This window comes from Talpa occidentalis, unplaced genomic scaffold (genome assembly GCF_014898055.3).
Source record: "Talpa occidentalis isolate TD23 unplaced genomic scaffold, MPIMG_talOcc4v2.1 talOcc4.15, whole genome shotgun sequence".
Taxonomy (NCBI): Eukaryota; Metazoa; Chordata; class Mammalia; order Eulipotyphla; family Talpidae; genus Talpa; species Talpa occidentalis.
The window spans coordinates 24781152-24805026 of record NW_023601543.1 but is presented as its reverse complement, the minus strand read 5'-3'; the positions used below and the strand labels follow the sequence as shown (position 1 = coordinate 24805026).

At 43.3% G+C, this 23875-nt stretch overlaps 1 protein-coding gene across 4 annotated transcripts in view; it reads right to left on the bottom strand.

The window, feature by feature from the left end:
• Window positions 1–23591, bottom strand: part of AMOT (angiomotin) — a 61084-nt gene extending 37493 nt beyond the window's left edge. For 2 of the 4 annotated variants that reach the window (XM_054695598.1, XM_054695599.1), the window contains exons 1-5: window positions 23183–23591; window positions 15247–15320; window positions 14382–14535; window positions 8720–8867; window positions 5955–6888 (exon numbers count right to left, since the gene is read on the bottom strand). In XM_054695598.1, coding sequence (XP_054551573.1) covers window positions 5955–6826 — 872 coding nt within the window. In that variant the 5' untranslated portion in view covers window positions 6827–6888; window positions 8720–8867; window positions 14382–14535; window positions 15247–15320; window positions 23183–23591. The remainder of the gene's footprint in view (window positions 1–5954; window positions 6889–8719; window positions 8868–14381; window positions 14536–15246; window positions 15321–23182) is intronic. The other 2 variants (XM_037512053.2, XM_037512054.2) reach the window with 2 other exon arrangements.
• Window positions 23592–23875: the final 284 nt, after the last annotated feature.

The window sequence follows — 23875 nt, the reverse complement described above, 5'->3', positions numbered from 1 at the left end:
CAATGCATTGATTTCCATGCATCAATGTTCAGATTTCCAGCCTACCGCTTACAGAATGTCCCAGAAAGACAACTTTGGCACAATACTTAAAGCGGCTCTCCCATTTCTGTACCTAATACCAGACTATTAGTCGTTAAGGGAAATAACTAGAGCATAGGAATCAAATCGATTACTTCTACCATCATCACTACCAAAAGTATCAATCAGTGTACCCAGAAGACAAAAAGCATTTTCACCCCCAGCCCAAGCCCAACTAACCTCATATACTCCCACATCCTGGGGATGCTTGTAGTACAGTTGGTATTTCTCAATCCCGGGAAGACAGATGGCTAAGAGCATGAGATCTGCAGCCCAACAGAGTTTGGAGACCTTTTCTACTACTTACTAACTGTGTAACCTTGCTCAAATTACCTAATCTGCATGAGCTTGTTTCATTCCTGGGGTCAGAAAGGAATTACAAAAATACTGCGCGCTTCTCATTTTTGAGCTCAGTAGGAATTACAAACGTCCTCTTATCTACCTCCCAAAGAGATAGCTTGACCCTGTTAGTGACTTTAATTAGGGGCTATCCATTTAATATTTTCACTAAATTGTATAAAATTCATAGTGAAACTGGGGCAAATCACCAGGAGCAATTAGCTTTTAACTGGCATTACACATTCTTCCTACACACACTCCAGTTATCATTAGATTTCATTTATCTATCCCTATAAGAGAATCTCACGATTGAAGCTTTCTGTGGTTTCAAAATCATTCCAAACATTTGCTCATGGATACCAATAACCCAGATATTCCCCGGAGCCCTCAAACCTGCTTAAGCCTTAGATCTGTCTCTCGGCTCCATTGATTGTTCATCCCACAATCTCGCAATTTCATACACGTGTCACTATAAATAATTGCTGAATATTAATGAGGGCATGCGAACTGCTTGTGGAGAGAATTTACATAGTTCTCATGGTTAAACTGGAAAGTTTCTACCACACATAAACCTTTCCTTCCTAGAACTTAAAGCACTCATCCAATTAAGTCTGGGAGCTGTGTGTACAAACTTACTGAGAGTAGTCTTTCCCCATTTTCCATACTATGAATCTTCAGTTTCCTCAGAGGTAAAACTGACCATGTACCTTCCTCCTTTTTGAGTAAGAGTTATCATGATTTTTATATACCCCTGAAGTTAAAATATACTGCCCTGGGATCTGCTGGGGCGTTTGGAGATCCATGGCAGGAAAAAAAGGACTTAAATTTCATGTTCTCCAAACCAATTTTTAAATTTTAAGGGGAAAAAATGACCATATTAACCATCTTCCTTTTGGCAGGATTTGGAAACCCAAAGATAGTCCTTTAAAGACTAAATACTCAGCTCTGGCCTGGGGTTCCTCCCCGTAGCCGGCCTCAGCCCCACCAGTGACCCAGGCATCTCTCCGAAACAGAGTTGGCCACTGGCCTTCCTCCCTGCCTGGGGACTGAGAGTCTCCTCCATGCCCCGGACAGCACACAGCCTCCCAAGGGCTTCCAGAAAGAGGAGACCCCGAGGTCACCAGAAGGACTCGGTTGGATCAGCCCAAGAGGGCAGTGGCCTTGGTCATCACTCTGGGCTCTGCCTAGAGGTAAATGGAGAATGACCACTGCCCGCCCCGGGTTTCCCAGGCTGGAAAAGGAACAGATTTCAATGCACCGCGACGTTGGGAAAACCAAGACCGTGTGTTCCTGGCAGGTTGGCAAACGCAAAGCAAGGCCTGAGCAGTTCGAAAAGGAGAGAAAGTCCTCCAGCCAATCAACTCCTCTGGGCTTCAGCATTCACTCACCAGAAGGAGAAAAGGGGGACAGTATTAATCCTGCATAGTTCCCGCTAAAAGAAGGGCGCTGAGGAATGACAAGGGTGGGGGACAAATGAGGGGCTGTCAGATAGGCAAAAATACACTCAAGGTTATAAATAACAATACAGTAAGAGTAATAATAAAGGTGGCAGCTGGCAGGGCAGCACAATCCCTAAGGCCTCCCACTGTACAGCAGCCGAAAAGCTGCCTACTCACACATTAGCAGGGAACAAGAAGCCTCCTGCAGACAATAGAATCACATGATCTCATGGAAACCCCGACCTGCCTCTTTGCCCCTTCCCTTCCTTCATCCTGCCCCTTCCTAAGACAAACTGGGCCCTGGGTACTCTGCAGAAAAGGGGACATGGCAGTCATGCGGGACAGAGGCCAACGACCAAAATCAGCATTCTCCCCCGCCCCCAAACCAGGCAACTCCAGCCAAGAGACAGCTTGTGTGGACACAAAGAGAAAGCAAAAGCCTGCCGTCCTTCGAGCTGACACAGCACCTTCCACGCAGCCACCTCACTGACTGGGAGACCCCGCCCTCCCCACCCACCCACACACTCCATCCTGTCCCATACGTGTGCAAGTCCACACACGCACACTCACCAGAGCAGGTGCCACCAAGAGCCTGGAATTCAACTTATTCTCCACACAGAAACTGTGCTTTTCCCAGGTTCTGAGATGGTGAATCTGAGTCCTGGAGAAGGCTGCAAATTCCTGATTGTTTCTCTTGCACAACCAGCTCTGCTCTGAGCTACAGAGTTAGGTCACCCTTAGATTCCACTAAACAAGGATTTCAAGAAACCTCAGATCTGGGCATGATTTCAACAATTGAAAGGAGGTGGCTGCTTTATAAACAGAAATGATTACATTTTTAAAAGCAGTTAATAAATGCATAAACCCAAGATGCAGAAAAGGCTCAACATTCAGAAAGACCAAGATTCACAACATTTTTAATTCTTCAGATGCCTTGGCCTTGCTTCCCATCTGGAGTTCTGAGCATTCAGGATATTTATTTTTTTTAATTGGAGAGGAGGGCATAGGGAAGATGATGTAATAAAAAGATTGTTTATACCATTTTGTTCATTTTAACAGCAACTCTCTAGCATTTCACTGTACCTTTAAAAGCAAACAGGTTTTTTTTTTTTATTTTGAAGAGCAATTTGTTCAAAGAGTTTGCTTTGCATCCTGATCTACAATTTATGGATTAAGAACTAAGAATTTAGTCTTCTGATTGTTTGATGCCAGCAGGAGTTAGTTGGAAAGGTACTCACAAACTGTCCACCTCGTTGGTTAAAGGAAATAAAGAAGGAAAAAAACATATCGCTACTTAAAAGCAGTATAATTCTGAAAAGCAGTTCAACTACCTCCCCTTGCCAGTAATTTGTCAATAAGTGCCACTCCCTCATTCAAGGGTCCAACAAAAAAATTATTGCCAGAATTTGATGCAGACCCAAACTTCACACAGTATCTTCTGATTAGTGTCATTTTGCTTATTCATTGAACACCAAGCACCCTGTTCCTCTCCTATAGAGGAAAAAAAAGCCCAAGCAAAACTGTTTGTTAAAATACTTCTCCAGGGGCCTCCCTGGTGGCGCAAGAAGTTAAGGCTCAGCACTGTGATGCTATCGGCAACAGAAGTTCAATCTCCGGCCAGGGAGGTGACGCACATGGCGCAGCAGACCTCTCCTGACTCGCCCGCTGCTCCCCTCAGCAGTGTATTTCAGTCAGTCTGCCTGTTCTGCTCCCCGCTCTGTCTCTGGTGAATCCTTTCACCCCCTGCACCTCTGGCCTACACCACAGCTCTTGTAGGCATAAATAAATAAAAATAAAAAATAAAATGCTGCTCGAGAGAGGGTAATCAGCACGGGCTCTACGTTCTGGAGAGAGAACGATCCACAGATTACTTAAGAGGAAGGAAAAAATGCAAATATCTTCTTGTAAAATATATGCAGCTAAATGTCTCTGATAGTGTAATCAGTATGGGAAGGAAAAAAATCCCTCTCTGGGCTCCTTATTATTTATTTAGGCAGATCAAAAGGCTTTTCCATCTAGCTTCAAACACTGTGGGAGTCATTTCAGATCACAAACAATACTGGTGAATGAGTTCTGAAAATAGCTTTCCTGGGAAGGCGGGCCATGTGCTGAGCGGGGCTTTGGATTCTGCTCCACACCCTAGCCGACACACTCCTCTCCCACAGGACAACAGACATTAGCCCATCCACATGTGGGAGGGAGTCCCTCAGACTCTTCCATACTGACGGAAAGAGGGAAAAAAAAAATTGCCAGCTTCATTGATATTTTGTTGGCTTGGACAGGTTTCCACTAAGCTAAGCAGTCCAAAAAACCAACCCCTCCCTGGGTCTTCCGTTTCAATGGGCAGATGGGAATCGGGTTCTTGCTCTCTTTTAAACCGGAAGGGCCCTGTCACCCCATTTCCTGTTCCAAGTCACTTATCAGAACTTAAGCAGCAGCCCTTTGAAAGCTGCTGAGTGGAGGTTGAAAAGGGTTAGGAAATCAACCTGAGTTGAGGAAAAAAGTCCTAAACTGGCAAAGTTAGGGGTGGAGCCCAAAGTGAATTGCCTCTGGCTGAAAAACAGGACCTGGGGTGGGGGTGGGGGGGGGATAAAATACCAGGAAATACCAGGTGTATTCTCTTACCTTCACCCTACTCCGCCCACAGACTGCCTTCTCTCCTGTGTCACCCAATGAACTTCAAACCAACAGGCTCTTTCCCAAATGAGTGAGACAGGGACAGGAGAGGAGGCACAGATTTGGATATCAAAGAGATCGTAAGTCTGGGCACCAATATGGAAAAAGACCAGCATAGGTCCAGGAATTTCAAACCTCTTTGCCATCCATAATTTCATAATTCCCCATGGTAATAGGACAGAAATATCACAGATAACTGCCATCATTATGACAGATGCTGAATTACTTCTTTTTTTTTTTAAGATTTATTTATTTATTTATACAAGCACTGGGTACAGTCAGAAGCGCACGAGGGCGAGAGAATTCACCAGAGCCAGAGCAGGAAGCAGAACAGGCAGAAGGACCGAAGTACACCGCTGAGGGGAGCAGCGGGCGCGGCAGGACAGGTCTGTGCACCATGTGGAACCCTCGCAGGTGGCCGGAGATGGAACCGGCACTACAGAGGCTGCGGGCAGCTTCACAGCCCAGCAATCAACCGCTGCACCACCAGGGGAGGCCCCAGATGCTGAAATACTTCTGAGCAGAGACTCGGCACAATAGTAACAACAGAACAAATACAATCACAGAATCCTAAGGCTGGTTAATACAGCAACAAGAGAATGAACACTGAATCACTAAGAAGTATAATTAAGAAGAAATGAATATATGGCACACTCCTCCTGAATTAATGGCAAGTGGTACAGAAATCACAGGAATACTTTTCATTCTGCATTTTAACATCTGGCCAAAACTTCGATATGATATGATATGATATGAATTTAACTTAGATGTTTAGAAAAATTATACAGGAAACTCACAAATTTTATATACAACAGAAAAATGAAGCAACCCAAACTCCATGAACTGCAAGAACATACAAGGCAAATAATGTTCTGACCCTCCACATACATACTTCCTCACCCCCCACCACCACACACACAATAGTAGCTGGGTATTTGTTCAGTGTCAGAAAGAATCACAGTATTTCTACAAAAATATTCATAGCAAAAATAAGTGATGGCAGTTGCATGGAAGGGAATAAATGGGTATGATAGGATGTTCCAGACTAAAGTCCAACATCATTTGCTTCTGCTCCTCAAGGAAGGTCTTAATACATAATAGAAGACGAACACTGACCCTTCACTATCCGAGGAGACAGGACAATGAATAGCTGCTAAAATCAAGACTTGTACTACTGTTGATCTACTAGATAGCTGAGGCCACGTTCAGCCAAAAAAGTCAAGGGAATGTTAACATGGTGCTAATTATGGCTGAAGAGGTTGGAAATTTAGGTTGGCGGGAAATTTACTAAGCCTGGGCCCAACCATGCATTTCAGAGTTTGTTATACCGAATGCCTACCCATTCCTTCCCTTAAGAGTCCCAACACAGCAGAAGCTGCCTGGGGATGAGGTCAGGAAATGACAGAAAGGGAACTCTCTTACCTGGCTGCTCCATACTCAGGGGGATGCTGATACCTCATCAGTTGCCCCTCTGTTCTCCCTGGCTGGTTCAGACGATGCTCACTATAGAAGAGCCCTGGCTCTTGGGGCTTGCACACTACAGACTGGGGTGGCATGCCCTTGAAGGGATACTCTGGTGGGGGGCCTCGGTGTTCCATGCCCTTCAGGCTATGCTGGCTGGGAGGTGGCCCTTGAGCCTTGTAGAATTCACTGGAATTCGTGGGATTCTTGTAGAGGTCATTGGGCTGTGGTGGGGAGAGGGGAGCGCTGGTAACCGGCGGATGCGCCTTAACCCCACTGGTGGCCAGTGACATCTGCATCAGGCGTTCACTCAAGGAGCGGACATGTCCTTGCTTAAGGTCTCTGAGTCCTTCGTCCTGGTGCATCTTCCCAGGATTAAGGCGCTGAACTGATGGGCGTCCCTCAGTTCTCATCTTCTGGTTGGTGACTCCCGTAACGTAGAAGGCAGCTCCAACACTGGCATGCTGTTGTCCCCGGAAGTACTGGGACTGGACCTTGGCTTCTTCATAGGTTGGGAGTTCTTCATTGTTCTGCATCCGAGGAGAAAGCTGCTTCTCCATGATGATGTTTTCTGACTGGATTTCCTGCCCCTGGGGTTCTTGCCGAGCAGCATGAGCCACAAGCTGTTGGTGGTGGTCTTGGGGACTCAGCACATCACTCTGAGGGCCCGGGTTCCCACTGCCACTGGGAAAAGGTGGGCCGTTCCCTGTGGCTTGCTGGTGTATGGCAAGCAGGTTGCGATTCTCACTGGGATTGCCATAGCGAAGCTGCTCTTGTAGCAGACGCTGCAATACCGTGGTTCCTCCACTTGGCTGTTCTTCAGAATTTCTCATCTCTATTGCTGGCGGTGCCTTGTGAAGAGAGAGAGAAATTGGGCACCTGGGCTGCCCTTGACCTGGGGAGGGGAAACAGGAATCTTAACACCCAGTTGATGGATTAATCAGTCCCCTAAAGGGGGAGAAAAATGGATATTTGGGGGCGAGGATTCCATTGCAGAGAAGAAGTAGAGAATTGACTCAAGAATTGATAGATTCATTGTTGGAAACTCCTGGGTCTAACACTGATATGATGAGAAATTTGTAAGCATAAAAGCTATTTCCTCTTTCACTTTTTAGCATGAATTTAATAGTCAATCTTGACTTAACTCCTAAGAGGAATGGGGAAAATCAGGAGCAGTCATTCAGAATGACCAGAGAGAGGAATTTTCCTAGGTCCTTACTTACAAGAGTCACCTCTCTATATTCAATTTAAATGAAAAATCCAAATGTGGCAGTAGGGGCAGGATAGTACGGAGAAGTTACCCCATAGACAATATCTGTAAAGCAGTGCAGTATGTGAAGGAAGCTAAAAATTCCAAATAATAACTAAAATAAATAAAAGGTAAACAGAGCTTGACTTGCATCAGATAGAAATGATCCCTGCTTGACACCACTCGTTTTCTCTGCTCTCATAAAACTCTGAAATAGATTTTCTTAAAAATCCTTTTTGTATTGTCCATTTGGGATGCTCCTTGGCTTAATAAATGAAGGGCTTGGGATAATTGTTACTGACAAAGTTTCTCTTTCAGTCATCCAGGAATAGCTATGGAGATTTTTGTTGTTGTTGGATGGAAGTTTAAAGGGGAAGCATTCTTTCATTCTACGTGTGCCTCTGATAACATTTAGAAATTGAAAAATAAAAAGGTTCTCCTTGAAGAAAGGGTGTGATATCAATAACCCCCTCATCACCACCACCACTTCTTAAGTAATATGGGTTGAGTGAAACAGGTATCAACAGTAAGACAACTCAAGATTCAAATTCTGTGCTACAGATTTACAGGGTAACCTAAACAGTTGATTCCTCTTCCCTTGACTTCTGTTCTCCTGTCTGAAAATTAGACGTGATGTCTCTCTCATTAGAGCTCATAATTCATTTGGGCCAGAATCTGTCATGTTGAGTGCTGCAATTCATTACTGAGATTCAGTAATGAAACTTTCACTCTAAAGATCTTAAGTCATGTTAGAGGATAGACATTATGCTACACAAATCACAATAAAGGTCAACCTCACCAGCCTCGGGTTCCTGGGTGAGAACTCTGCAGTCCCAGCTCCCAGGCCCTGATTTCTATATTAGAAAGTATCCTTCAATCTGTGGAAACACGATCCCTTTTCCTTTTAGTTTTGCAGGGGGGTGACCCCGGAGATGTATATGGTAGATGGAGAAAGGTCATCTTTTCTCTTTCCACACTTCTCACATGGTTACTGCTACCTGATTGCCAGTTGTTCTACTGAGCATTTTGACTCCAGAGTTAACCTTCCAAAGGCTCTTTTTAAACCCCTTTCATATTCTCTAGGGGCGTGCATACCATAAGGCTGAGCAATCAGCCCTCTGGACCCCTTTCCCATTGCCTCCCTCCTCCCGGTGACCCTTTTGTGAAAGGCTGACAAGTATAACACAATCTCTTTTGGTGCCTGAAACTGGAAAGATGACTAGCCAGCTGCTTTTCCTCTCTCAAAAACGTAATACAGGAGCATGTATGTTAAAGCAAAATCACTTAGAAACCCTTCCTGCAAAGCAAGGAATTTCAGAGACAGAGCTGCCCCAGACCCTGAAGAGTATACCACCCCCTCCCATTCCACACCCACCCACCCAGCGTGAACACACCCTTACACATGGGTATGTGCACGCACACAGACTCACACACACACGCACACGCACACGCACACACACACACTGATGGTCCATACCTATTTCTGCTTTCTTTTAGGCTTAAAGCCTTGATCAGGATAGGGAATTCTTGCTTATGAGCAGCTCCAGAAACCGCAACGGCAGATTCCTCTCCCCTAACACTCAGGTTCAGGGTAAGCGCCGCCAAGAGTCCAAGCACTGGTCACTCTGAAATGTTCGGGATGGGGAGGGAAAAGAAATAAAAACGTCGTTTCTATTTTGCCACCAATGGCCAACAGTTAAGCAAACCAGTCCCTCCAAGGGAATGATTTGTCCTCCCATGTGCTTGCCTTTGTATGTGTGGCAGAATCGTTTCGTTTTTACCAGGGCAGAAGGAAACCTCACAGGCCAGCAGCTGTGTTCAGGAGGTCCCCAGTGTCCCAGGGATGGAAATGTTCAGGTCTGAGACAGGAACAGATTGCCCTGCTCTGGCCACACAGCCCTAAAATGCCACTGCTTCCATTCTGAGTTGAAGTGGTAAGTGATGACACAAGTCATAACCACTGTCACCATTAGGGTGCGACCTTTAAACTGCCTTCAGCAGTGGAGCAGGTTAGTAAGGCTCACAGCCTTACACCCCAGAAGGGAAGGCAACACCAGGAGGTAGGTTTAGGGTCATAAAAAGTGCTCAGTGAAGTTCCCACTTTAACTGCCCCAACTTCAGATGGGTAGAAGCAAAGCAAAATGTCATTTCAACCAAGTGAGTAAGGATTCATTGCATCCCGACTATTCCAGTCACTTGCCAGCCTCATACTAGAGACAATGTGGGATACAAAAGACAAACGACATGGAGTTCCTGCCCTCACAGAGCTTACAATCTGATTGACTGCCAGTCTCACTGGAGTAACAATGGTGACGTCCCATCTAAATACACAGCAGCACCTGTTCTGCAAAGAGAAGATGCCACCACTTGTTTTCTTAGCACTGCCACTGCCCTAGTATGTCAGCAAATGGAAACTACTAGACTCCATTATAGATTAGATGCAAATGCCTACTACAGAGGGACTTGAGATAGTCCTCATTTCTAACTTTTTCTTGACACTTGGAAAAACCCCATAGGTCCAATCAAAATGTTATAAAAGTGAGGAGTTGGTGGTCACAAGATCCACATTCATATTTTCTATCCCGGCCTAGCCATGCCTCATTCCTATCACTTAAAGGAAAGGCTTTAATCCACACCAGAGACGCCATTTGAGGAGGAAGGCAATGCAAAGGAAGCACACAAGCGTCTCTGTATTTTGGGAGCAGGTCCAAAACATTTGTGTTTTTAAAAAAAATCCACCAAACCGCACAGTGATTAATTTAACATTATTTCCTTGCAATGTTGCCAAAAATAAAGTGAACAGATATAGAGTGAACAAACAAGGAAATTTGTCTTTCCATCTTATTTCGGCCCAACACATAATCACAATCAAAAGAAAAATCATCTTCCATCTGCAAGGTAATTATTTTAGGGTTTCTCCCCCAATTTCAAAGCAGAGGAACAGCTGCTAATTGGAATCAAATCTGGACTGTTAATACAGCTGCTATGGTAAATAACCACCGCACTTCTATTGTCCAATACCATACAAAACAGTTGTCTTTTTTTTTTTCAACTGAAACACACAAAAAAACAGCCCCAGGCTTTTAAACTTGAGTCCCTGGCAAGAAATCACCATACAATTCTTTTCCAGTACTATTTAGATTCTTCATGCTGATTTTGACTGGCTTGAGCCTCACACCCAGCTCCTGACCAAGAAAACTTTACTTGTCCAAAGTCTTACTCTCTTCCCTTAATTTGGTCCTCGCTCTACCATATCCTTTTCAAAACCCAAATCACTTTTGTCAACCGGACACAGATCCTCCCTCCCCACCACCCCACCCGCTGGCCTTTTTTTGCTTCTGTTTAAAAGAGGAAAAGAAGTCAGCCTAAGAAAAAAAGCTTTGGTATTCCTCTCCAGTTTACTGTTTTTTTTTTTTTTCTTAAAGAACTTATGCTCAGCTACATGTCAAGAGTCGAATAAGGAGGAAAACACTACTCCATTTATTCGAGAAAGGAAAGGAAAAGATTCTTGTCTCGTGTACAAGAACTAAAATGGTATGAACTCTGCAACCTTTAATCTGCCCACAGCTTTAATCACGCCACTGCCAGGGGTCTGACATCATCTTCAATCAATAAAATAACCTCGTTTCTCCTGGGCTGACCTAAGGATACTTAATAGGGGAAGAAAAGATATCTGTGGTTCACTCTTTTAAAATGCAAATTGAATCTATATGTTTAACTCTCCAATAACAACAACAGGGCAGCAAGGCTAAGCCAAATTCTTACTCCATTTGCTGTCACTGGGCTCTCCCAGTATACACCTGGGAGTTTGATCCAAAACACTTTAGAGAGACCCCAGATGTTTCCAAAGCCAAGTCCAACAAAATCAAGATTGCAAGGTGGCCAGGGCAGACAGAAAGCCCATCTTCAAATACATGCTGAAATACGCTTATAAGATCTTCTTACTATCCCTTCAACATCATCCTCCCTTTCTGCCCCCACCCCTCACTCCACCAACCAGAATAAAGAATCTAATTCTAGGAAACCTGTTCCTCTGCTAAATCTTGGTCAACTTGTTTCATATGATTTTACTTCCAGCTATATGGAAAAGAGCCAGTTTAGAGTTTTCCCTATATCTACAGGCACATATTTGTGCATTAAATACACACATACACACACACACACACACACACACACACACAAAGAGATAGGCAAAATGACCCACTGAATTCACCCATGTCTCTAGATTGTTCCATATTGTGACCTGACATGTCCTAGAGAATACCTTTCCCAATAGTCTTGCACCCCAGAATATTAATTCACTTCCTTGGTCAGAAACAGTGGTTGCTTTGCAGGTCATCCCTGAACTGTGAACAGGCAATGAGCAGGCGGTAGAAGTACCAGGGTCAAGTGCTACAGCCTAGAAGTCACACTGGCCCCCAAGTTCAAATCCTGGATCAACTGCTTACTAACTGACCTCACACATGTCAACAATCCTTAACCTCCCCAATCTCAATTTCATCATGTGCAAATTAGAGATAAAGGTTCTCCTACTTTACAGGGCTGTTATAAAGACTAAGGAGGTGAGCCATGTAAAGTGCTAAGCACAGAAACTGGCACATAGCAAACACTCAAAAAAAAAGTTAGTTGTAATTTTTTATTGATATTTCAAAGGGGCCTTTTTCTAGAAGGCTGTAGCAATTTTACGTAGGTTGAGTTTTTTAAAATCTTTATTTTCAACTCAGCATTGTACAGGGGACTTTGTATCAGCAAAGGTCAAAACTGGAAGGACTCTTCTGATACCATCTAGTTTCCAATCCCATCTTCCTACCCTTGAATATGCCAGGGCTGACAAATGGTCAGAGTCAGGACCAGAATGTAGGTTTTATTACTGCTAGGGCAACAGACCTTCTACTACAACACCTTATTTAGCATCATTATATTGTACATACGAGATGCTTAAAATATTTACTAAGTCGCATTGACTGGTTTTCGAAGACCTTAAAACCTGGCTTAAGGCAACCGCCCATTTTTCAACCATTGGAGGTAAAATTGTTAATGTCAGGAGGGAAAATTCAAGGAAGTAAGAGGTACATGGTTAAGCCGGAAGTATGACTGAAGGATCTCACAAAATCTCTCCTACTTAGGCCAAGACATGCAGGTGAATTGGAAAGTAACATGAACCTCCACCGATCAATGTTTCCAGGCCCCTGTTCTAGGTCTTGTCAACATCATATCAACTTGGCATTTGCTGTTACTCAAGTCTAACACTAGCTTAAGAAAAGGTTTTGAGTTGGCCCCACCTCTTTGCTTCTATCTCTATCTTTATCTAGATTAGATTACAAAATTATTTTAAGACCCATGGTAAGGCTTTGGCATTTCTAAATCTTACTGTGGATCAGGGTCAGTTTTCTGCTTCTGAGATGGTAAGTGAAAGGTATGGTCATTTTTGATCCTAGTTTTACTTCATTGCACTCCACAGCAATGAATGTGCCCATGTTTACAAGGCCACAGAGATGATTAACCCTAAAGGGCACAGGCCATTGAAATATTGGGTAATGAGAATCCTGTTGCCACCACCCCTCCACATCCCTCCACACACACCCACTCCAAGAGAATAGATCACATTATCACAGTCTCTTTCATCTTGCCTCAGAAAAAGAATAAGCGGTCCATGAAATGAGATTGAGAATAAACTGGTAAGCTTAAGAATATATCTAGAAATTGACTGTTTTGCCAATCACCTACCTCTGGTGGACTACTGCCCACATTGATTTTCATTTTTACTTTAATTTACAAGAAATACAAGCACAACTTGCAAATATTTATGAGACCAAAAAAAAAAAATCACCCATAATCTCAGGACTTCAAATCAAACATTTTTAGCATTATAGAATACTTCCTTTAGTATGTTGTACATTTGTGTTTATACAAAGCAATGAAATAGCGTACATATAATTCTGGATCCTACTTTTCATATTATCATAAGTACTTTCTCCATGTTGCAGTACAGACTTCATAACAAACATTATAATAACGGTATAGTAGTCCATTAAATGCGTGTGTTAAGATTCACTTACCCATTCTCCAATTATTAAGACATTTAAATCGCTTCCAATTTTTTGCTACTTAAATGCTACAAAAACATCTTTGTGATTTAGCCTTTTTCAATATTTTGGACTGTTTCCTAATGATAGAATCCCAGAAGTGAAATTAATAGGTCAAGCAGCATGAATGTTTTTAGACAACCCACTAAAAAATAAAACTAGCAACACCAAAGCACCATGAAACCGCTCCCTCATTTAATGAAACGTTCTTCTGCTCCCATTTTTCCACCAGGGCAGAGCAGGACTTCTGGGAGGGAAAAAAGCCAAGAGAAGCAGTGTAGTATCCCAGTGGCTTGCGAAATGGCAGAGTGGAATGTGGGCTCCCCTGTGAATCCAGCTTGCATGCACTTGCCCCAAATTGCCACCCGGCCAAGAGGCTAATTAGTAAAAGCATCAGGTGGGTGAGAACAGGTTCATGGCCTGTAATGGCTTATATCATGTTTCATTTTTGCCCTTGGAACAATCTGACAGTCAGCTTAAAGACATTCAGTTCTAGTGACCCTGCTGCATTCTGAAAATTAAATTTGTTAGCTTCAGGAGACCATCCTTCAGTATATTTTGAAGGGCATTTTGCTATAGAGAACTAAGCATATATGACCAGTGAGCCTGTATGTGTACCTCTAGTTTTCAGCCATGGTTAAAGTGGCACATGATAGGGCAGCCCTGTTAATATTATATGACTAAATGGCACCTGTCTTAAATGGCCAATACGCCAATAGACACAGTTTTATTTACAGACTCAACCATAAAACTCATCCAGCTCTGAGGCTGGGGAAGCAATAAGCCAGGAAGCCCCTAGCCTAGCACAAGTAGACATAATAGGCATCTCTCCCTGGGCTTCTTAGGTAAAAATCTCAGAAGAGGGCAGTTCTGCTTTCCACTTCTGCCCTTGAAGTTTTTCCCCTGATTCTTCTGCATCTTTCTCCATGCTCCAAATATTCTCAGTATGGAAAATTCACCCTCTATTGTCATTGTCCCTAATGGATTTTGTACACATGTCTATTACAGCACTTAGCACACCATATTTTCCATAATTATTTATTGGGCACTTACTATAGCCAGGCACTGAATAGGCTGGGGGGGAGGGGATAGTAAAAGGGAAATAAAACAGAATCCAGTCCTCCAGGAGTTCCCAGTCAAGCAGAGGGGACACAATCCAACAGGAAACCAGAGGTGTGAACAGACAGCTCTGGCAATGCAGAGGACTCTGCAAAAAAAAAAAAAAAAAAAAAAAATACTCTGGGCCACTTAAGCAAAGCTTCCCAGAGGAAAAGACCTATGAGCCGGTTAAGAGACATGGAATCTGATATCCAACTGATATTAGGGAAGTGGGAAAAGGAGGAATCAAAGATAGACTGAGCTGTACCTTTCTTGGGGAGTCACTAACATAAGGACAGCTAAGGTCAGAATGGGTTGGCTCCTATAAGAATATGTAGAGCAAAGGACCAAGAATGATACTAAGATTGGACTCCTGAAAAAGGTGATCACTCGAGCAGCGGGTACTTCACAAATGTGAGAGAGAAAATTCCTTTATTTACCCTGTGGCTTTTCCCCACATGTACCTTTAATCTAGACTTTGTAATACACTGCTCCAGGGACAGAAGCCCCCAGTTGCAATGCAGAGAGGTAAAAATAAAGGTCAATTCTTGTTTTTCAAGCCTCTAAGTAACCAGGCAGAAATTTCAGGAATGAATTCCAGAGATGGAAATTGCTAAAATATGAGATCTTTGAGAACATGAGCTGGGTACATGATTTTTCACTGTACCTTTCCCTACACCTGAACCACTAACTGGTAGATAAAATATGCTTAATAACTGCATACTGAATAAATAACAACTTCCCAAAGACTTTGCTAGAGGCCACAGAAAAAGAAGGAAGGGAATGAAAGACAGAATAGCAATAATAGTAATATCATTACCTTTAGTGTCTAAGTCTTCTAAGCAGACAAAAGCTCTTTCACTTCTGTTATCTTATTTGTCCTTCTCAGCAGCTCTGTGAGGAAATAAAGGCAGATGTGATTAATTCCATTTTACAACTGGAGACGCTCAAGTCCAGGACAGATAGCTAACGATAACTAATTCAGCCAAGGTTTTCGCTATGGCTCACTGATGGGGCCAGGATCAGAACCCAGGTCTTGTGACTTCCTGCCCTGTACTCTGTTGCCAGAAACTAACCTCTACAGAACTGACTCTCCAGCTGTTTGTTTGTTTTTTTCTTAAAGAAGACAATGCACAAGAGAAATACATTAGGAAAGCAAAGTCCCTCTGCATGCCAAAATACTCTTGAATATGTGAGTGTGTTGCACCTTTAAGGAAACGTCTGAGCCCCTTCTCCATACCAACACTGGAAGGGCTAAATGTAATTCACAGTGGGGCTCTACTAACGTAACTGGGTGCTCCCGGTTTTGCTGTACCCCTTTGGAAGGGAACCCCATCTGCCTTCAGTCTGGTTTTGTGTCTGAGTGGGGCTCAGGTGCAGACTGCAGGTGTGGCATTCAGCAGGTGCATGGACAGGAGCCAGCGTTTCATATCTTCATACCAAAGGGCCTGAGTCACTCCCCAAAGGCAGCCCCTCCTCCTCCTGCCTACTTGCAAGCCCCAAGAACCTGTCTTGACAGAGTTGCCTTTGCAAAACTTAAACTAGACCCGGTCTTCCCAGGAAGGGTTAGAGTGAAATCAGTTAAACTGCAAATCCTATAACCCAGCCAAATTTCCCACACTTAGAAATGAATGCACCCCAGGCATAGTGTCAGGGAATGTATGTGCAGAATGACTGTTCCCTGCACATTATGGGGGAAAGGTGGAGCACCACACAGCCATATTGCATATGTAGCCAGAGAGCACCTACCCTAGGGCAAACGGCCCTGAAACCTCATGAACAAGTATTCATTCCCTTAAAATAGATGAAATAAGAAAGAATGTGCTAGAATCCTGCACTGGGGTTCCCGTCATAACCCCTCTTTCAGGCTGCTAAGGAGAAATATTTAATCCAGTCTTGAGAAATACTTAATCTACAAAAAGCACCAGGTAAGAAATGTCATTACATTGCCCTAATGGAAGGCTTACTGAGAGCCTGAGGCCGACGGAATGTTCTCGAGGGTAAAGGGTCATGAAAATTTTCTTAGCTCCAAAAATTGTTGGCTTTTACCAAAACAATTTGCCTACCCAAACACACACACACACACACACACACACACTCACATACACACACACCCCAAAAAGAAACTAATTGTAGAAGAAAAAAAAAACCCAAATGTTACCTTAATAAAATGGTTTATTGTCATTCATTGTGCTTCTCCAATTCATATGGGAAAGCCAAATTAATAAGCTTTTGTTTACAGTCCACAATCCAGAAAGTAAAACTGGCTACTAAACTAAAATGTGATCACTATATATAAACAGAGTGAAACAAAAATCTAAACTGAAAACCTAAATGTAATAAAGAGGAAATTAGATTTCTTCAAAATAGGCAATCTAAATAATTTTCCCCATCTGTGATTTTTATCTTAGTTTGCTATCATATGGAAAAAATGTCATTAATTCAATGCAAATCTGTGCCCCTTGAAAACAACTAAAATGGGTAAGTGATGTACTAATTAGCTTCCTAATGGGGAAGGTTTTAATTGAACTATTCCATAAGAACCTTCATCAAAGTTTCCAGGGCAACTTCATAAAAGGATGTCAAACCTGGCCCATATTTTTATCCCCTTAAAAATAATTCTCAATACACAGAAACACAGCAATCTTACTTCTCTTCAATGCTGTTAACACTCAGGCCACTACATTTTCTGATGTCAGCAATCCCCTTCCCACAAATATTCCAAGTATGCACCACCGTCATTCTCCTTTCAATTATGTGGTTTCTCTGCTTCTTTACTGATTGAGTCCAGGCCTCTTGGATAATGAGAAGCATGTGCAGGGAAAATATGCTCTTAAAAAACACATACATCAGTTTCATCTGCATTATGGGGGGGTAGATCATTTGTCATTATCGAAAGGATCAAAATGTGAAGTTCGCTATGGGATACATAAAGGGGGAGAAAAGATCAGCATCAATGCCTAAAGTGGGGAGGGGGGCAGTTACTGTGATCTGTAGCAAAACCAATAAGAATAAGGGGGAGAACACCTCCCCTCCACCCCATTCCACCTTTTCTAGCTTGGCCACATTTATATTTAATGTTATCTTAATGTTGCTTTGGGGGGTATTTAAGTTCTGACATACGCATGGAAATGAGCCATGAATTGTACAGCAAGCATAAATAGTCCATCATTAATAAAAGCCAGCTGTGTATAAAACACAATGGCTGGGTTTCAGTTACTGGCTATCATCAGTATGTGTCACAAGCAAATATTACTCGAAACTTTCTCCCTTAAAACACACACACTCACTCACACACAGAAATTTGCTTTATTCTTCTTAATCTTTTGTAAGAGCTTTGAAGAACTCACTGATCTCTATGGCACATTCCAACTAATGCCTATTTCTGAAGTGATTTTTCATCACCCTGGCAGATGCTAGAGTCCTCTTACTTGAACTCCAACTTACCATATAGAACGAAAATGTTTAATTTTTTTTTTTTAGGCACAGAGGGTCAGTAATCCAAGTGTTGGGACAATCTTAATTATAGTTAGTAAGGCAATGTGGCACCAAAGGGCACTGTATGTTATAAGGGAGCAAAGCTCATTAAACGTGAACACCTGCTCAGGACCCTATAATAAGCCTGCTCCACCATCATACAAACACCTTTCATCCAATGACCTCAAAGCATGTGCCCAATATGAAGCATACCTAAACACCTCTGTGAAGTATTAATATCCTCACTTCCCAGAAGGGTAACTGAAGCTCAGAGCAACTAATTCATTTACCCTTGGTCACATGGCAAGTCAGAGAGGGTTGGGCAGAGAAACCCAGATCCCGGTTTCAAGTCACCCAGTCCAACGATATTTCATGGAGTTGGGGTAGCAGTGAAAGTGACTTTACAAATGTCAAGGGCAGCCTATAGAGTTAAAGATTTCTAAAAAGTTACCTTAGGAGATATTACCAAATATATCCATCTGCATTTTCCCCATGAACACATATTACAAAAATGTTCCTGTACTTAATAACTTGGTTCTTTCTAAGTACTAAAACCCATACTTCACTTTTCTGTGCTGGTCAAAGGAACTGAATGTAATTTATGATGAGCCACTGGTTTCCAGAAATGAATCTGTCCAAAATTGGAGATTACATGTATACTTTATGTTCACCATCAAAGGAAATGTAAGGGACCATGTAAGTGAACTTTCACTAGACAGTGAAGGCCTCAAATAGAAGAACCCATTCTATCCCTACGTGTCTTTTATTTCATTGTCTAAAATCCTTAGTTTCTATACAACTTTTGTCTAAATTAAACATATTTCAAAGCTATAAAACAAAACATCTGTGATTGACTGCTTTCTTTCTCATTTGTGAGATTTTACAGTCTATCCAAATTTGTAGCCTCTTGGTGAGATATCATGAGACAGTGACTTAAAAAAATCACTGCTAATGAAAACTAAGCAGTAAACCCTAGATTTTTTGCTTAAAAAGAATAGGGGAGGTGTAACATGAGGTCAAGGGAAACAGAATTAACTGCCTTGCTAGATACATGTACAACCCTAAATCACAGAAAGGGCTTAGGGGTTACTTATTAATCTGTTAGCCTCTCCTGGCATTCGAGGAACAGACGTATGTAATTCTTCAAGCGTATCTTAGTCAGGTTCTGACTTCACTCCTCCAACAGGTTTACAAAGCTAAGTCTTAGGTGGCTCTTATTTAAAAGCAGCATCGTACAGTCCTGTGACCCTAATGAGGTAAAATTCATCTAAGTACAAAAACAGAACTTGAAAGGAATGAGGAAAAATCAAAGCGGGTGATCTGTTAGGGTGACGGGGTTATTGATGAAGTTTTAGGCAGGGTCTTAGCTTTTTAATCTCATAGGTTAAGATCCAAACACAGACATTTATGTTGATATATCCTTACAGGTTTGGTTTTCAGACCCTGAAGACTACATGATTGTATTTATAACAGTTGCACCTCGTTCTACTAAGAATCATTTGCATTCACAGCAGAAATTAAAACATAGCAAGAGAATCATAAACTTTTAGAACTGGTTCTCAAAATCACCCTGTGTGACCTGCCACAGTTTGCAAAGGAAGAAACCTGCCAAGGATAGTCAAATGAGTTGGAGGTGTGCCTAGAGCCCATGTCCCTCTTACCAAGCTCACTAGGAAGGTTTATGATCCATTCTTAGATTAAAAATGGTACCAGTTGCCATTCATTACCAGAACCAATTTTCTGGATACTTGGCTTAGTCAAATAAAATAACTGGAAATAAAATCTTTTACCTATATGAAATAGATAGTCCTATTCTGAGATCTATCAAAATCTCTGAGAGCAAAACAAACTCCATTGTTACAAGTAGAGGCTAAACATGACCAGCTTTATTTACAGGCCAGAGTGATGTAGACAATTAAATCCATCCCACATAACAAAAAAGATTGCAAAGGCCAAATAATGGCCTTGCTTAATTCAAGCAATAATCATTAGGAGAAAATTCTAATGCCTTCCTTTATGCAATAAATACGTTTCTGTAAAGGCTCAGTTATATCAAGTTTTTATAGCCAAGTCATAGTTTAAAAGCACTAAGCAGCAAAGCAAATTCCTGTAAAGAAACTGTATTGGATTCTTTTATAAAGCAAATTGCCTCCACTTTTTCCTCTTTTTCCTTTTTTAGTTCACATTTTGTGTGTGTTGTGTTGTGTGTTCTGTGGGTTAAAAGGGGTCAGAAGCCCACCATGGAAGAGAGTAATGCAATATGGGCAGCCTGTTTAATGCCCCCTTATTTCCTGGGACCAAATTCTAACCTTTGACTTGGGGGTGGGACCCTAGATTTTGGACCAAAGTCCACAAAAGGCAGCAAGGAACGAAGAAGTAAGCAAGTCAAAAGACAACACGTCATAGTAAACGACCAACAAAAATTCCTGGGGACAGGAAATCAATGGAGCACAATTCTAAACAAATTGGTTTAGTCCCAAGCTAATTAACTTGTCAAGCAGATCTCCAAACCCACTGAATCCAGGGGGGAAAGAGGTGATGTAATAGGAGATTTTGGAACATTTACCCATTTACCATCCTAAAAGGCTCAATCACGACCACACGCACCTCTCTCCACCCCTTTCAGTGGGTTTAAGCTGGCCTTAATGGGTGCAAAGGACAATTTCTTCCAGACAGTCCCTAAGAATAGACTGTTCTCATGCATTCCAAATGCTCAGTCTCCATGGAGGAGGCTACCTGGTCACAAGCATTTCCCAAGAGGGAATATATCCTCTACTCCTCCTCAATGGTAACACCCCCACCCCATCAAAACAAAACAACTTCTAACCATCCTGACAACTTCAGGGGCTTTTTGGGGGGGATAGGAAAAGGAATCTTCAGAGAGGAATAGAAGAGTGTGAGAAACTCCTCTTGTCTCCAAATGGGTCGGGGGGAGGCCTGAAAAAGATGGATCAAAGGAAGAAAGGGAGTGGGGGAGAAGGACTGCTTAATTACAAAGACACCCTGTTTAAAGAAGGCAAGGCCTTGGTAGAGGGCTCTCAGGAGAGTCACCACAGCAGATGCACCCACTTAGAATTCTGGCACTCAATGGGACCTCAAGGTCATAACATCCAACCCTCTGCTTTCTCAATAGATGGTTATTAAAGCATTCTAGAAAGAAGCTGATCTGTTCTTTACAAACCTTCAGAAAACTTCCCACAAAATGCTACGGCTATGGGGGCCTCCCTGGTGGAACAAGGGGTTAAGCACAGCACTATGAAGCAATCCGCAGCCTCCGCAGCACGAGTTCGATCCCCGGGCCAGCCAGGGAGCAACCCACATGGCGCAGCAGACCTCTCCTGTCTTGCCCACTACTCCCCTCAGCAGGGTACTTAGGTCAATCTGCCTGTTCTGTTCCCCACTCTGTCTCTGGTGAATTCTCTCACCCCTGCATCTCTGGCCTGAACCCCAGCTCTTGTATGCATAAATAAATAAATCTTTAAAAAATGCTACGGCTATGTATTAACCTAATAAATTCTACTTCATAAACCAGAAATGAGATTTTAATGTTGAGATCCAAAACAGTATCAAATATGATTTTTACAATTCCCTTCTCACATCTCTGAAATAGGTCAACAGGTCCACAAAATTTTCAAGTAGAAGTTACTCTACATACAAGCATGGTGAGAGATTTCATTTCGTTCAAATCTGGTCTAAGTTAGAAAAGCACTATGACTTTACAGAGTCACAAACTTTTCCAAAGAAAGAAGTATCTTAAAATGAAGTATGATGTAGTGCCAGAAAGTGTCTGTAAATGACACCGGATAAACCCATACAGAATAGCTGGAACCTGAGTTATCATCTGTAAATAGATGCCACTACTCTACAACCACCTGGCTATTAAAATGTCCCAGGCCAGTTATAAAATGTAATTTGGTCAGGCCAAATTTTCCCTTCCAGCAGATCTGAAACACGATAGCCTTTAAAATTGTCACCCTGTAACGTTCCTTCTCTCCCTTCCTGCTTTCCCATTAACATCAGTGAACAAAATTATTTGAAAATATAAGTAATAATGTGTTCCCAAATAACCAATGGCTTGGGAAGATCTTGGTAACAGGTATTTGACCACCACCATTTTTATTAGTTCGCCATGCTTGCCCAACTGGAGATAGGTGGGAGATGAGCAGAGATTTATCCAGTGTCCAAAATGGCATTTCAAACTATTCTTAGCTACTAAATGAGGGTGCTGAAAGGTTTTAACTGAGGCGGCTTCACAAAGACTGGCCTAAGAAAGGACTTTTCACAAAGCCTAGTTCAAGGAGACTTCAATACCCTTAGCCCTCCATTATTGAAGATTATGGTGACTAATTATCTTCTTCTCTGAATAGGAGAAAAGGGGTATAGTCAAAAAAGTTTTAAACTCTTCCTAACTTCCAGTCCTCATGGGGAAGGGGGTATGGAGCAGGTGAGGGAGGAGAGCTAAATTAGACACTCCAAAGCTGTGGAGAATTCTTTCTAAAATATATGCTAGAGGCAGGAGATGCTATTTCTCACAAGCTTTCCTCTTCTTCCTTCATTGACTTGTACTTAGCCCCTTGGTGCAAATTACTATTAGTCTATTATCCGTGGCAACTTACCCAGGACTGCTCACACAGCACCAAGACTGTCACTTTCCCTCTCATTTTCCTTCCGTTCACTCTCATGTCTCTATAAAGTCCAACTTGCTGCTGAAACATTCACTTACAGAGAATAGGTTGGGACCCTCAAGGAGGAGCTGGCAAAACGAGTTACTAACATCTGTAAAGCTGAGAAGGGGCAACCCCTTCCTCACACCTCCCACGCCCACCAACACTTTAAGAATTGGGCCCCGGGGGAGGGGAGTGTGAGCCCCCACCCCAACCCTAAGCATGCAGGAGGAACTCCTCTAGCCATCTGAGATAAGCTCAGACATTCCTGCTGAGCTTCATGTAGACTACAAGTTCCCGAGTGTTTAAATTCGTTTCGTGCTCAGTTACCTAGAGACTTCCAAGAACCCCAGGAAGACGAGAAAGTAAGTGCCATGAAGTAGTGGTACCCACTAGCATCTCCGCAGGACGGGAAAGGAGCGCACACTCTAACTGATTTAACTTAACTGCACATCTCGGAAAACTCGCGGCCAGCTGCTGCAAAGAAAGTAGAACACACGGGCATTCCCACACAGCATTCTAGATCGACTCACTCGCACCGAGGGCACAATCAAGTTCATGCCACCATGGATTCCTGCCCCAGTTCCCCGCGAAAAGTAACCACGCGTCTCCTACCCCTGAAGGCAATGCAGACAAGGTGACGACTTCAAGTGGCTTCGGTTCCGGGCCGGCGGCCAGGGATGGGCACCGGGGACGCCCCAACTCCGGGCTGCTCCCCTCCTCGCTGCTCCGTCCGCGCTCTTCTTGGTGGCAGTGGACAGGCAGGATACCGGGCCGGAGGGTGGAGCAGCGGATGGTCAGAAGCGAGACAGACTGGAGGCGGGGGTGGAGAGGACGGTAAGAACTAAGAGAGGATGAAGCGAAAGAGAGCAGAGATGGAGGAATAAATCAGGGGGTCTACCAGCTTCAGCAGCCAGAAAGCTCCTCGGAAGGAAGGGGCGTGACTGCGATGAAGGCAGCTCCGGGGCTAAGGATGGGAGGTAGGGGAGGGGGCGATGGGTGGCTTTTCTCCTTGCGGTGAGCGGCTAGGACCGCCCAGGAGCAGGGTGGACTAGCGAGAGAGGCGGGGTAGAGGGCGGGGAAAGAAGGGAGGGAGCCTGCTTGGACACTGGGGGGTGCGGGGGCGGAAGAGAGGCGGGCCAGGGGGCGGGAAGTTTCAAACAATTGAACTGGCGGGGTCCGGCCACTCTGGCGAGAGAGGGGGTACCCGCTCTCGTGGCCCGACTAGCGTGGCACGACGCGGTTACAGTAGCCCTGCGAGTCTATTCAGGGACTGGCTGGGAGGAAGGGGAGAGTTGTGCAAAGGTT